The sequence below is a fragment of the Euphorbia lathyris genome, chromosome 1 (assembly GCF_963576675.1).
Source record: "Euphorbia lathyris chromosome 1, ddEupLath1.1, whole genome shotgun sequence".
Lineage (NCBI taxonomy): Eukaryota > Viridiplantae > Streptophyta > Magnoliopsida > Malpighiales > Euphorbiaceae > Euphorbia > Euphorbia lathyris.
Window position 1 is genome coordinate 133,326,776 of NC_088910.1, and position 15,546 is coordinate 133,342,321.

At 35.9% G+C, this 15,546-nt stretch overlaps 1 protein-coding gene across 2 annotated transcripts; it reads left to right on the forward strand.

Moving 5' to 3' along the window:
• Positions 1-8,339: 8,339 nt before the first annotated feature.
• Positions 8,340-14,959, forward strand: LOC136215443 (uncharacterized). Of its 2 annotated transcripts, XM_066002932.1 has the most exons (5): positions 8,340-8,589; positions 9,256-9,354; positions 13,956-14,010; positions 14,108-14,357; positions 14,562-14,959. In XM_066002932.1, the coding sequence occupies exons 3-5, from the start codon at positions 13,981-13,983 to the stop codon at positions 14,663-14,665; spliced, it is 384 nt and encodes a 127-aa protein (XP_065859004.1). In that variant the 5' UTR covers positions 8,340-8,589; positions 9,256-9,354; positions 13,956-13,980; the 3' UTR covers positions 14,666-14,959. The 2 variants fall into 2 exon arrangements, with proteins under 2 accessions (XP_065859004.1, XP_065859003.1); XM_066002931.1 differs by having other exon boundaries at positions 14,108-14,959.
• The last annotated feature ends 587 nt before the right edge of the window (positions 14,960-15,546 follow it).

Below are 15,546 nucleotides of genomic sequence, written 5' to 3' on the forward strand. Positions count from 1 at the left end.
GGCCAAAGTCAAAAGTGCCTTGAACATACCTGAGGATGCGTTTAAGAGCAGCCATGTGTGTGGTTTTAGGGTTGTGCATAAACAGACATATTTGTTGAACTGCATAGGAGATGTCGGGGCGGGTGAGAGTAAGATATTGAAGCGCACCAGCCAATCGTCTGAATTCGGTGGGGTCGTGATAAGCGGAACCAGAAGAGATACTGAGCTTTTGCTTGGTGTCAACTGGAGTAGCCACCGAATTACATGTGCTGAGCCCGGCTTTTGCAATTATTTCTGATGCATATTTTCGCTGAGAAAGGAATAATGAGCTAGGAGAGTGAGTTACTGAGATGCCCAAAAAATAATGTAGAGGACCCAAGTCTTTCATTGCAAATTCAGAGTTCAATTGGGACATGACGGAAGCCTGAAGTGTGTCATAGGAGGTTACTAGCACTATATCATCAACATACAGGAGGATGTAAGCTGTGTCTGATCCTTGGCTGTAGACAAATAGTGAATTATCAGAAATGCTGTTTCAGAAACCCATTTTGAGGACAAAATTGGCGAACCGCTGATACCAGGCCCGAGGTGCCTGCTTGAGGCCATATAAAGATTTTTGGAGCAGGCAGACATGATCAGGATACCTGGAATCTTGGAACCCCAATGGTTGATGCATGTAAACGGTTTCATGAAGGACTCCGTGTAGGAAGGCATTTTTGACGTCTAATTGTCGAATTTTCCAATTTTTCGATAGAGCTATGCTGAGGACAGTACGTATAGTAGCTGGTTTAACCACAGGGCTAAACGTTTCACCACAATCAACCCCTACCAACTGTCCGGACCCGTTACCAACCAATCTTGCTTTATATCTCTCAAAGGAGCCATCTGACTTTGTTTTGTGCCTGAAAATCCACCAACTACGAATAACATTAGCACATTTTGGACGTGGTACGAGTACCCACGTCTTATTTTGAATAAGAGCCTCAAATTCATCAGTCATGGCTTGTATCCAATTTGGATCACTTAACGTTAGAGAAGGGGATTTAGGAATTGGAGATATGGTAGGTTGTGTTAAAGTGGAGAGATTTAGCATGCGACGGGGTTTGTGAATCCCATGTTGGGCTCGTGTGGTCATTTTGTGGGTGTTAGGAATGTGCAATTAGGGAGTTTCGACAGCGGTACTGCTAGAATGAGAGGGGACAGAGTTATCAGAAATGGTGCGGGTGGCAGATGAAGACGGTGGGGAGGACGCTACTGACGCGGAAGAGGGCGATTGCGCTGTGCGTGCAAGCGGAGAATGAGACTGACTCGGACTGTGCGACGAGATGGACGGGCTGTTTAGACGCGACGGGACAGCGGAGGACGGGGACAGACTTACTTGACGCGATGGAAGAGCTGATGACACGGACGAATGAACAGAATTTGACGCGATAGGAGACAACGGTGGGACAGACGAGGGAGACGTGACTGACTCGGAGCGAACGAAATTTATGGGGAGAGAGGAATTGCGATAATTGAAAGTGGGGAGGAAGTTATTATCGAATGTGGGAGGAATAGGAGAGGGAGATGCGCAATTGACACGTGCGGTGGAAAAGGGATATGTGGATTCGTCAAAGACGACATGACGGGATATCACTATCTTATTCCTAGACATGTCTAGACATTTATACCCTCTATGATTAGATGGATACCCTAAGAAGACACATGGATAAGATCAAGACTCGAGTTTATTTTGTGTTTGGGATGGAATAAGAGGAAAGCAAAGACACCCGAAGATACGTAGGTGAGAATAGGTGGGTTCCTGTTGATAAAGTATTTTGGTGGGTGATTGATATCCTAGTACTTTGTGAGGATATATATTCAGGAGATAAGTTGCTAATTTGAGAGCATGTTGCCAGAATTTAAGAGGAATGGAGGCATGATGCATTACTGTTCGAATCAGATTATTAATAGTTCGAATGGTGCGTTCTGATTTGCCATTTTGAGGTGAGGTGTACGGACATGAGAAACGAAATTGCATTCCGTTAGTTTGACAAAATTGTTTAAAGGAATTATTATTGAATTCACCTCCATTGTCACACTGAAAAACTTTAATCTCTCTTTCAAATTGAGTTCGAACATATGACCAAAAAATGAGAAAAACGGAATAGACTTGTGATTTGTGGGCTAACGGAAAGGTCCACAGAAAATTGGTGTACGAATCTAAAAACAACACATAAAAACGATGACCACCCGAGCTAAGAACGGGTGATGTCCAGATATCACTATGAATTAAATCGAATGGCATACAAGCAAAATTGTTGGAGGACTGAAAAGGTAATTTTACTTGTTTTCCATTAATACATGAAGAACAAACAGAAACATCCTTAACTTTATTACAAGAAATCAAATTTTTATTGAACAGGGCATTCAAAATGGGAGGCCCTAGATGTCCTAATCTATGGTGCCAAACGGCGGAAGACAAAGCAGTAAAAACATAATGTGACGATGGTGAGGTGTGGGAGCTAGAGGTGACTGGATATAGAGCGCCGGAACTTTTACATCTCATGATAATAGTACCCGTCTGTAAATCCTTCACAGAAAAATCCAAAGGATCAAATTCCACAGAAACTTGGTTATCTTTAGTAAACTGACGAACAGAAATTAGATTTTTTGATAAAGTGAGGTGCATGCAAAACATTGGTCAATTTTAAAGGGTGACGGATAGAAGCTAAATATGCATTACCAGATCCACAAACAGGCATACATTGACCATTACCGACAACTATATTTTCATTGAGGCTCGAATTAAAATAAGAAGTGAGTGTACCTTTGCCAGCTGTCATATGGAAAGTAGCTCATGTGTCCATATGCCATTGATCAGAAGGTGGAGCTAGTGTCATGGTGTGCATAGCTTCGGCAATGTCGGTGGGTACGTATGATGGTGATTCCATATGAATATGTGCTTGCTGCATAGGAGGACGGGGTCCTAGAATACCGGATTGTGATGGCTGTCGACCTGATGTAGGGTAGGGGCATGGAGGAGCTGCCCATTGTTGTTGTGGCGCCCAAGGGTATGTGTAACCCCAAAGCGGAGGGGCAGCAGAGCGGTAATGTGGTGGTTGAGATGTTCGGTAGTGGTGTCGACCACCTCTGCCGCGGTAGGAACGTCCGCCGTGTCTGCCCCCTCGGTAAGAGGAGTTGCCGCGATGGTGTGCTAGTCGTGATGTAGGGTGGTGCGATGGGGCAGCAGCAGAGTCGACAGACGAAGCAGTCAAGGCGACGGAATCAGATGTAGGGGGATTCTTGCGGGAACGAGTTGTTTCCTCCAAAATTAGCATGGAGCGAGCTTTCTGAAAGGAGGGAAGAGGGTCCCCATGTCTAATCTGAGTGCCAACGGTGTCATATGCATCATTCAAACCGGATATCAGCTGTAACACCATTTGATCATTAGTAACCGGGCAGTCCACATTTGATAATTGATCAGACAAGGATTTGAGATGCTGACAGTAGGCAGAGATGTCAGAAAATTCACTGAGTTTGGTTTTGGAGAACTCTTGTTGAAGAAATAGGGCGCGGGAATTTTTATTGTCTGAGAAAATCTCCTGTAAGCGACTCCAGGCCCTAGCAGTGGTGGAGTCTGCCTCAATAATAGTGTGAAGAAGGTCGATGGAGATGGTGCTATAGATCCATTGAAGGACTACGACATCAATGCGAGACCAGAGGTCGGGGTTGGATTGTTGTAGATTATTGGTGGTAGGCTTTGTAGGAAAGATGTGGTCCAGGACTTGGAATGCCTTGGTATGGAGCTTGAAAAGGGCAGCCCAAGTTGAGTAGTGCCCTTTTTCAGTATCTAGGGTTATTTTGATGGATGTAGCAATGTTGGAGACAGTGAGGGAAGGATGGGTGGTGATGACGGTGTCTGTGGTGTGCGAGTTGTTCGTGTTTTGTGGTCCGGTGGAGGAATTGTTGTTGGAATTATGTGAGGTATTAGTCATTGTGGCTTTGGGGAAATAGTAGCGGCTGGTCGATTTATTGGAATTGGAAGGAGGGGGAGATAGGATTTGGGTTGCGGAAGAGATGGAGGTAGGATCGATCGGTGTTTGAGTTATTGGAATCGGAAATGGGAGGGAGAGGATCGGTCGGATTTTCAGAGTGAGGCGGCGGCGATGGCTGCCTCTGTGCTGGTCGATTCTGAATCGGTAAGGAAGAAGAAGAATTAGGTTTGGGAATTATGGTTAAGCTCTGATACCATGAAACAATGTGAATTCTCAGTGATTGTTATTGATGTGTAGTAAACTATATATACAGGATACAGTTAACATCTAAGCCTATATTTTAGGCTAGAGATAGGGAACAAAATGATACAGTTAAATAATAAATATTATATCTAGTCTAATACTAATTACTTCACAAGTCACTGAAAATCCTAAATGCTTATCTGCTATCTATGTCGCACTGGACACGGAACCGGATATAAAAACCGACGTGACCATAGAAACCATACCGGAAACATTATTTTTTAAAACATAACCTTTATAAAATAGCCTACAAACAAAAAATGGACATGGACACGAAATGCAAAAACACTATTAATTAGAAGTGTCCGTGCAACATAGTCTGCTATTCATATGGGAAACGTGAAATTCGCTGATAATCTTGTTTTGTATGATGCATTATATGTTCCTTCTTCTAAAATAAGATTCCATATCTGTTACAAAGTTAATTTCAACTTTGTCTTATGATCCTATATTTTTTCTTTTAATCAATCCTTAGTATACAATTCACAAACTTTGAAGAAGATTAAGTTAGCCAAGATTAGAAATTGATTGTATCATTCATCTGACTCGGACAACTTTTCATGATACAGTTTTCTGTTTCCAATATGAATTGTAAAATGACAATGTTAAAAACAGCAATAAAGATAGGGATAATGGCCAAATTTGACCCGAACATACAAAATGATCCAAATAATAGGTAATAAAAAACCATTTGTGGAAAAAATAATAGGTAAATAATTTATTAGTCTCCTCATTTTTATCTACCAAACGGTTACTCCTATTTTAAAAAACATATTATAAAGTCTCATCATTTTTTAAGAGTTAACTCTATAGTCATTCTGTCTATTTTTTATTTAAATTTTTCATCGTTATATTTGTCATAAACAGACAGAAAATAAGAAAGTAACAGTGCTACGGCTGTCTTGAAAGCTAAGATATGTTCGGTTAAAAATCTAAAAAAAATAGACAAAAAGACCAAAGAGTTAACATAGATAAAAAAAAAATAGGGACCTTATAAAGTATTTTTCAAAATAGAGAACTAAATAATGAGTTACATAAAACTGTGGGGACTAATAAAAATATTTACACAAAAATAATTGACAATTACACTTGATATGTAATTTATTTGATTAATAAAAAAAATTGGGATTTAGTTTTCTCTGCAGTTTCTCTGGAAAAAAAACTTCTATCATTCTTATTCTCTTCTTTCTAAATCAAAGTGGATTTACTTTGAGGAGGGAGAAGGAATTTTCCTTCTTCCTCCTCCAACCGGGTTAGATTGTATATTTTTTTTTGTTGTTTTTTTATTCATTATCCATATATCTTTGCGGATCTCTATATCTGTCTGAATTGTATCTCCTCCCAATCATTTTTTTATTTATATCTTTTTCGGATTTAGCAAGTGCGGAAACGATTTATTTTATACGTGGATCAATAGATCCATGTGATTGCAACAAAAAAAGGACTCTGATCCGAATATTCGAAAGGATATGAATGATGAAGATCGGATTGCAGTTGCTGTTCTACAGATTTTGATTTCCAAGAAATATATGTTTCATTGTTTTTTGCGTTTTTTTATACCTTTTATGAATGTTTCATGCTCTTTGTAGTCAATTTTACCCCTTTGTGGTTTTGTTAGGATTTTATTCCTTATGGTTTTCTGGTTGTATTGATACTCTTTTCATCTAATGAAATAGATATGTTCATCAAAAAAAAAAAAAAAATCGGTATTTAATGAATTTCTGTAACTGTTCAAATTAAAGAATTTCTAATTTGAAGTATACTAAGATAAGTACAAAGGTGATTTTCAAAAAAAAAAAAAGATAAGTACAAAGGATATCTAATTTAAAACACGACTTTCATATATATTTATATAGAGGAGAGATCATGTGTGACACATTTCTTATGGTATGACAAGCCTTATTGTGTGACAAGGACCAATTTTATAATTAACCAAAAGGAGGTGGCAAATTTGTAAATAAAAGGAAAGAGAAATTTGTTTTATTTTTTTCTTTAAAATGCATTTTTCCAACTTTTCCAACCTTGTTTTTCAAAAAAATTTATACCGTTGGACTCATCTTAATTAGACGGTCATTTTATGATCCCAGAAGCTCATGTAAAAAAATTTTCCGGTGAATGGAATCCGGCGATCTGTTTTTCTGTGAGAAATAAATGTACAGAAAATTCTCAAAAAATTCCAGAAAATGTAAAACATTATTCTGAGAAACTTTAATTCTTGACTCAAAATGAGATTCCTTACGGTTTAGTCCAAAATCAACGGAATCCGGCGATTAGTGTACGTTTTCCGATAAAAAAACCCGAAAGTGTCCAGAAAATTCTCAAACAATTCCTTACGTTTTCTAAAACATTATTTGGAGAATCTTTAATTCTTGAGTCGAAGTAGGATTTCTTACGGTTTAGTCCCAACAAAACTTTTTCCTTAATTTTATCCATTTTATATCATTCAACAATTTATTGCGTCAAAACCGTAGGAAATCCCGCTTCGGCCCAAGAATTAAAGTTTCTTAGAATAATGTTTTATATTTTCTGGAATTTTTTGAGAATTTTCTGGGCACATTTTTTCTCGCCAGAAAACGCCCACCCGGATTCCGTTCACCGGAATTTTTTTTACTTGAGCTTCAGGGAGATGACCGTCTAATTTAGACGAGTCTAATAGTATAAAATTTTCGAAAAATGAGGTTAGAAATGTCAGAAAAATGTATTTTAAAGAAAAGAAATAAAACATTTTTCTGTTTGAACAATATAAGTATTATGTTGGAACAAATGGTACACTAATTTGAAACAATGTAAGTAGGACAAAAAACGTGTCCAGAAAATTATTAAAAAATTCCAAAACATGTAAAACATCATTTTAAGAAACTTTAATTCTTGGCTCAAAGCGAGATTCCTTATAGTTTTGACCCAATAAATTGTTGAAACATGTAAAATGGATAAAATTAAGGAACAAGTTTTATTGGGATTAAACCGTAAGAAATCCCGCTTCGACCCAAGAATTAAAATTTCTTATAATAATGTTTTACATTTTCTGGAATTTTTTGAGAATTTTCTGGGTACTTTTTTTCTCGCCAGAAAACGCCCACCCGGATTCCGTTGACCGGAATTTTTTTTACTTGAACTTCAAGGATCTTAAAATGACCGTCTAATTTAGACCAGTCTAATAGTATAAAAGTTTTCGAAAAACGAGGTTAGAAATGTCGGAAAAATGTATTTTAAAGAAAAGAAATAAAACAATTTTCTGTTGGAACAATATAAGTATTATGTTGGAACAAATGGTACATTGATTTGGAACAATGTAAGTAGGACAAAAAACGTGCCCAGAAAATTATCAAAAAAATTCCAAAACATTTAAAACATCATTTTAAGAAACTTTAATTTTTGGCTCAAAGAGAGATTCCTTACAGTTTTGACCCAACAAATTGTTGAAGCATGTAAAATGGATAAAATTATGGAAAAAGTTTTATTGGGACTAAACCGTAAGAAATCCCGCTTCGACCCAAGAATTAAAGTTTCTTAAAATAATGTTTTACATTTGTTTGAGAATTTTCTGGGCATTTTTTTTCTCGCCGAAAAACGTCCACCCGGATTTGGTTCACCGGAAAAAATTTTACTTGAACTTCAGGGATCTTAAAATGACCGTCCAATTTAGACTAGTCTAATAGTATAAAAAATTTCGAAAAACGATGTTAGAGATTTCGGAAAAATGTATTTTAAAGAAAAGAAATAAAACAATTTTCTCTATCATCTCTTTTATTTTATTTACAAATTTGTCACTTTATCTTTTTTAATTATCATCAAAACTACGTAGTTTTATTATGTCACACAATAAGCTTATTGTCACACCCTAACCCCTTGTCACACTGGATCTCACCCCTATTTATATATATATATATATATATATATATATATAATTTAAAACAGGTGGCTTTATATATATTAAGATAAGTACAAAGCAAATCTAATTTAAAACAATTCAAACTCTAACTAATTAGATATAGTTAATATTGACTAGGCAAAATATCTTTTTTTTTTAACAGTAATATTTACAATATCAAATATAAAATAATAGCAGTATATTTCCATAACACAAATCTCTAATATTTTTTTCTTTTTCATTTATTCTTCTTTCCCATCTGCCCTTTTCTTTACATTCTGAACGCTTTTCACACTTCCAGACCAGATTCCGGTGCGGCTCCGACGAGGAAGTTGTGGCGCTTCTCCTCCACATAGCTGAACTCCGACCTTCTAATCCGTCTGGCGCTTCAACAGTTCGAGCATACCTTTTTGTGGGTCCTCTTCAGTCGATAGACATTCTCATTCGTCATCTGTTCTGGTATGTTCTCTTGATTCTTCACTTCCTTTGCTGTGGACCTTTAGTGGAAATTTAATTTGACTAAATAAATTATATGTCCTTTTCTCAGATTCCCTGTTTGTTTATTAATTTGAGTTTTGTAATTTCATTGAATTTAATTAGTTGTAATGTCCTTCTATGTTTGATTTACATCCATTTCCGGTACCACCTTTATATATCTGATTTTATTTGTTAATTAGTTGGTCATCTCTCTTAATTTCCATCCACACCACAAGTTCTTATTCTTGATTTCGATATGGCAGATGCTTATTTTTTCATATAAATGATTGTTTTGCTAACTCATTACTATACATTGATAGTGTGAATTTGAAGGTTCAGAGTATTAGACCTATACTGTAGGAATAGTTATCAAAGTCACGGTGACTGAGAATCCCATCTCATAAAATGAATATTAAGCAAAACCATTTTATTATTGAAGTTAGTACTATTGTTATTGCTTTTATGATATTGTTATTGCTCTTACTACAATGTGCATCATGGTGTGTACGTCTCAACCTTGCTCCTAGGCTTGAGAACCTCATTGTGCTTAGCGTATTTAATAAATGAATGTAGAAATAGATGAGTTTTTTTTGCAAAACTGTTGGGCATCCATATTCATATTACTTATATTATGTTCTTAATGTATAGATACAACATAAGCAGAGCCTAGGAGATCTTACAAGTTTCAGGGCTACATAAGGACAAGTGACTCTAAGAGAGGGAATTGCAGCTGATTTCATTTGGCAAGTAAGCTTATATTTACTTCACAAATCATAAAATCATGATTAAAGTTAATTCTTTTATTAGATTAATCAGTTTTTGGATATGAACCATTTCTTTAATGAACTAGAAAACAAATTTACTTTTATAACTTTTGTTACTACATATTTAATAATGGATAAGAAATGGATGGGATGTCAAGATAGATTGAGCTATGCATATGTCAAAGGAGTAATGGATTTCTTAGATTTTGCTTTCTCTCACACTAGATTTGGAGGTGTCATCTCGTGTCCATGTACTAAATGTAATAATTTCGTACAAAAGACTAGAGATGATGTTTGGGGTGACCTAATGATGAATGGAATTGTGAAAGGATATACTAAATGGTTATATCATGGGGAATCTGTTACTGGGGAGGAAAACAATGATAATGAAGTACAAACAAATGATACAAACGACGATATATTTGACATGATTCATGATGCAGCTGGACCTACAACCATGGATACAATTTTACAAGATGAGAATGAGCATACAACTTGTAAAAAAAATCTTGATTCAATTGAGCTTGACCAACCTGCTCCACAATCTGAGCCTAATAATGAAGCTTTGAAATTTTTGAAGTTACTAGAGGATGCTAAACAAAAGCTTTATCCTGGTTGTGAAAACTTTTCAAAATTATCTTTTGTTGTTAAGCTGTTTCAAATTAAGTGTCTTTATGGATTGAGTGATACAGCATTTAACAATATCATGAAATTGTTTAAAGAGGCACTTCCAGCTGGTGAGACTTTGCTTGCAAATTTTTATGAGAGCAAAAAAATGATTCGTGATTTAGGTTTGGGATATGAGAAGATAGACGCATGTGAGAATGATTGCATGTTATTCTGGAAGAATAATGCAAAAAGTGAAAGTTGCTTGGTGTGTGGTGAATCTAGGTGGAAAAAATATTCCAAGAAAGGTTTTACGTTATTTTCCTTTGAAACCAAGACTCCAAAGGTTATTTATGTCATCTAAGACAGCAAAAGTTATGACTTGGCATCACAATCAGCGAGTGCAAGATGGAATTCTTAAGCATCCTGTTGATTCTGATGTGTGGAAATCTTTTGATGAGTCAAACCCAGGATTTGCTAAAGATCCTCGTAATGTAAGATTAGGATTAGCTTATGATGGCATGAACCCTTTTTGCAATTTAAGTGTTTCTCATAGTACTTGGCCAGTAATTATGACAGTATATAACTTACCTCCTTGGTTGTGTATGAAGGAACCATATTGCATGTTGTCGTTATTAATACCAGGACATAAATCACCAGGAAATGATATTGATGTCTACTTACAACCTTTGGTGGAGGAGTTGCAAGAGTTATGGTTGTATGGTGTTGATACTTATGATGCTGTACGAAAGGAAATTTTTTGTATGCGTGCTGCACTTTTATGGACAATAAATGATTTTCTTGCATATGCTAATTTGTCGGGATGGAGTACAAAAGGAGCTTTGGCTTGCCCTTCTTGCAATAAGGATACACCTTCGATTCGATTGAAACATGGTCGTAAATTTTCTTACATGTCTGCTCGTCGATTTCTACCTATTAATCATACATGGCGGAAAAATAAGTGATGTTTCAATGGACAAGTAGAGAAAAGACCAGCTCCTAAAGTATTATCTGGTGAAGATATCTTAGCACAACTGAGTGTCCTTAAATCTACTACATTTGGCAAGTCTAAGAGAAAAAAACAAAGTGATAAGGATGATAAGGGTTTGAATTGGAGGAAGAAAAGCATTTTTTTCAAGCTTCCTTATTGGAAAAGGAATTTATTACGTCATAATCTTGATGTAATGCATATTGAAAAAAATATATGTGATAATATTATTGGCACTTTATTGGATATTCAAGGGAAAACTAAAGATGGTCTGAATGCTCGTACTTTATCCTCAGAAGAAAAGTATAAAGTCTGCAAGTTTTTTAAGACCGTGAAGCTTCCGAATGGTTATTCCTCTAACATTTCACGTTGTGTAAATTTAAAAGGTTGCAAAATTTATAGACTTAAGAGTCATGACAGCCATATCCTTTTAGAACAACTTCTTCCTTTAGCTATTAGAGGTGTAGTCTCTAATGAGGTCTATAATGCCATCACAGAGTTATGCATATATTTTAGAGAACTATGCTCAAAAGTGTTGAAAAAAGATATGTTGGAGCGCCTAGAATTACAAATTCCAATAACTTTATGCAAGTTGGAGAAGATATTTCCACCCGCCTTTTTTGATGTCATGGTGCATTTAGCTGTTCATCTTTCCACTGAAGCTAAACTAGGTGGCCTAGTACAATATTGTTGGATGTATCCTATTGAGAGGTAATGCCTTAATGCTATAATTTCATACAACATAATTTCGAATTAAGGGTCAAAATGACCCCTAGAGTTGGTAGGGAGGGTCATTTTAGTCCAAATCGAATTTTAGGTACAACTCATCTCTGAAGTTGGTAAAAATTGACAAATTAGTCTAAAACAATAAGTTTTAATACATGTTTGTTAAATTTGGGTTAATTTTGCAAGTTTTTCTAATTTTGGGACTGAGTTGATACTTAAAATTTGATTTTGGCTCTGACTGCTAATTTTAGGGATCATTTTGACCTTTAATTTGAATAATTTTATTCCTAAGCATTTAACTTTACTTTTTTGAATAGAAATAGGGAGAGTGGCTTGAGCCGAAGACGGACATCCCAACTAGGTCGGCACCCCCGTCAAAGGACAAGACACAAACCCGAAAAATATAAATAAAGAATAAAAGAATTACAGCCTAGGAGGGGAGTTATCTAAAACGTAAATGAGCTAGATTACAAATGTCATCAAAAATATAAGGTGTGCAGAAGTCAGGTGCCGAGCTCCACCACTGGATCCCGGTGCAGCCTGCTCCGAAGCTAGCCAGCGCGTCCGCTACCCTATTTCCTTCCCGATAAATGTGAGTTGTAACCACTTCCATGGAGTTACACTGTGCGAGGCATTTTAGCCAAGCCTGACGAATAGCCCAAGGCACCTTATGGGATTTACTACGCATCAGAGAAACCACATATGAAGAATCGGTCTCTACCCATACCTTAGTCCATTCGCGCTCCCAAGCGAGATCGATGGCGAAGATAACGGCCTGCAGTTCCGCTAGGAAAGCAAATGAATTTGGGATGGGGAATGCAAAGCATCCCTTTGCGAAGCCACGATAATTCCTGAATATTCCGCCAGCCCCAGCAGCCCCAGGAGCCCCACGAGCCGAACCGTCTGTGTTCACTTTCGTCCACCCAATCGGAGGATAGACCCATCAGACAAAGACAATATTAGGTGCTGGGGGCGGACGGTGAGGGATAAGGAGCAGGCCCAAGGTTCTGATATCGGCATGTCTGTGACCGCACGAGCCCGGGATGAGAGAGCTTGATTCCCTTATGCAAGATCTCAGTTTGCGGATCGAAGTTTGGATTGAAGGGCGCTCATTATTGAACACTGCTGCGTTTCGAGAAGACCATATGAGCCAGAAGCTAGTACAGACCGCCAGTTTCCATAAGCTAGCCACAAAAGTGCTAAACTGAAAGGCTAACAGATTGCCATAAAACGAAACCATGTTAACATTCATATCCAAGGAAATACCGAAGATGAACTCGATTTCTTTCCAGATTCGGGAGGCAAAATTGCAGGTCAAGAATAAGTGTTTTGCAGATTCCGAGCCCGTGTGACACAATTCACACCGGGATGCAAGCTGGAGCCCTCGGAGATGGAGACAATCCAAGGTTGCTGCGCCGCCATTTAGGATCCGCCAATTAGTTACTGCACGAGAAGGCGGAATAAAAACATTCCAAATGAACCTTTTCCAAGGGACATGGATCGTGTTGGAGCTTAGATGTTCATAATATCTTTTCACTGTGAAACATCCCGATAAGACCAACTCCCAAATGCAGCGATCCTCCTCCTCGTAACCACGGCCAACGTTAATCACATTCTGCTGTGTTGATAGAAAATTAACACATACACACACACACACACACATATATATATATATATATATGCATTAATTTCTTTTTATAGGTTTTTACGAAATTTAAAATGTTATGTTCGTAACAAAAGTCGACCTGAAGGTTCTATTGCGGAAGGGTATATTGTTGAAGAAAGTTTATTATTTTGCTCGCGGTACTTGCATGGCATTGAAACAAAGTTTAATCAATTGAAAAGAAACTCTGATGAGGTTCATGAAGATTTATACAAAGGGTTATCTGTATTTGCACATAATGGTTTTCCTTTGAATAAAGACAAGTCTAGATCTCTTGCGGAAAAAGAACGAAAACAAGCTCATATCTATATGTTGAAGAATTGTGAAGAAATACAATCATTTTTATGGTAAACCCTTTCATATGATATGTTATTAGGTACTATATATTTATTTGTTAATACTTTTAAAAAAAAATTGTGGCATATAAGGTAAGGAATAAAAACAAAATAATTATTTTGTTTTTTAATGTTCCATTAACAAGTTATTGACAACTAGTTTACATAATTCTATTTGCAACTATTGTTCTCATGATAATCTTTCTTGTTCTTTCTAACTTTCAAATGATATTTAACGTATATTACATTTATGTATATTTTGACAGTGAATATGAGCAAGTCAACTCTAATATGGATTTAGATGAATGGTTTCATCATCGAGTGAGTTCATAATTACTTATCTATTCTAAAAACTTTTTGAATTTAATTTATCAATATTTTAAAATTGATTTATTTTGTTAACTTTGTTTTTTTATAGATTGTGCAATTGCATAAAGATAGGGATGCACGTGTAAATGAAGAAGTATTACCTCTAGCTTATGGTCCTTTATATGGTATTCAAACATTTAAGGGTTATGTGATAAATGGTTTTAGATTTCATATCAAGGAACTGGAAACAAAAAGGTTGAAGCAAAATAATGGTGTACTTGTGAAAGGAGTGATGAGTGACAAAATGATTGATTATTATGGAGTTCTTAATAAAATAGTAGAACTTCAATATTTAGCAGGTAAGCGAATTGTTTTATTTAAATGTCATTGGTGGGATGTTGATAACATTGGAAAGGGAGTAAAGATAGATAAGCATGGTTTTACTAGTGTTAATACTGCTCGCAAATTGTCTACAGATGAACCATTTGTCCTTGCATCTCAGGTAGAACAAGTCTTTTATGTTGAAGACGAACTAACTCCTAATTGGCTTATTGTTTTGAAAGGGCATTCTGAAAGTTTTGTGCATTTACCGATAAGTAATAAGGAAAACAATGGTGAAATGTTGGTTGGGGAAGAAGCTTTTCAACAAGATACTCCATATGCTTGAGAAGATTTTACAAGTCTATTCGAGGAGGATGAACCTGTGACAAATTGGAATAGAGATGATATTGGAGCTTGTCATGATGATATTACTATGGTTGACAATGTTCTTGAACCTATCGACTTTGATCCTGAAACAGATGATGAAGATTTGATTTTGTAGATTAATCAGAATGAAAAAACTAGAACTCAAAACAAAAGGTGAGAAGATGATCTGCGTATTTTATTAATGTAAGCTTAGTTGTAACATATATTTGATATGTTAAATAATTATATATATATATATTCTAATAAAGCTATAAATAAGTAGAATTTGTAGCTAAATAATTCAATTAGCTACATTATTTTTTTTATCATAGCTAAACAATTGTAGCTAAAACATTACATACAGGTATGCAATAGACTTATTGAAGCAAAAACTAGTAAAAAGCTATAAAAGTTCTATAAGTGTAGCTATTTGTATATATCAGCTACCAAGATTAATTCATAGCTAACTTTTGTAGCTGCTAATTATTAATATTGTTATAGCTAAGTCAATTTTGTAGCTAAAAATTAATTAGGTACAATATTCTTATTATAGTTAAAAAGTTGTAGCTAATGCATTACATACTGCTATAAAATATATTTATTGTACCAAAAATTAGTTAACAGCTACAAAATTTCTATATCTCTAGCAATTAGTATACATTAGCTATAAAAATAATTTTCATAGCTAACTTTTGTAGCTATAGATACCATTTGTTGTAGTGGATAGGGATAATGGCCAAATTTGACCCGAACATACAAAATGATCCAAATTTAACCCTAAAATTTATAAGCAATATGAATTTTAGTCTTACGTTATAGAAAATTTGAAAAGACCCGTTTGATTTACCTGCTTTTGAATGT

Coding starts and splice junctions, on each gene's coding strand:
- LOC136215443 (XM_066002931.1), top strand. CDS start 13,981: ATGGATTTAGATGAATGGTTTCATCATCGA. Junction 14,011..14,107: donor ATGAATGGTTTCATCATCGA/GTGAGTTCATAA, acceptor GTTTTTTTATAG/ATTGTGCAATTGCATAAAGA.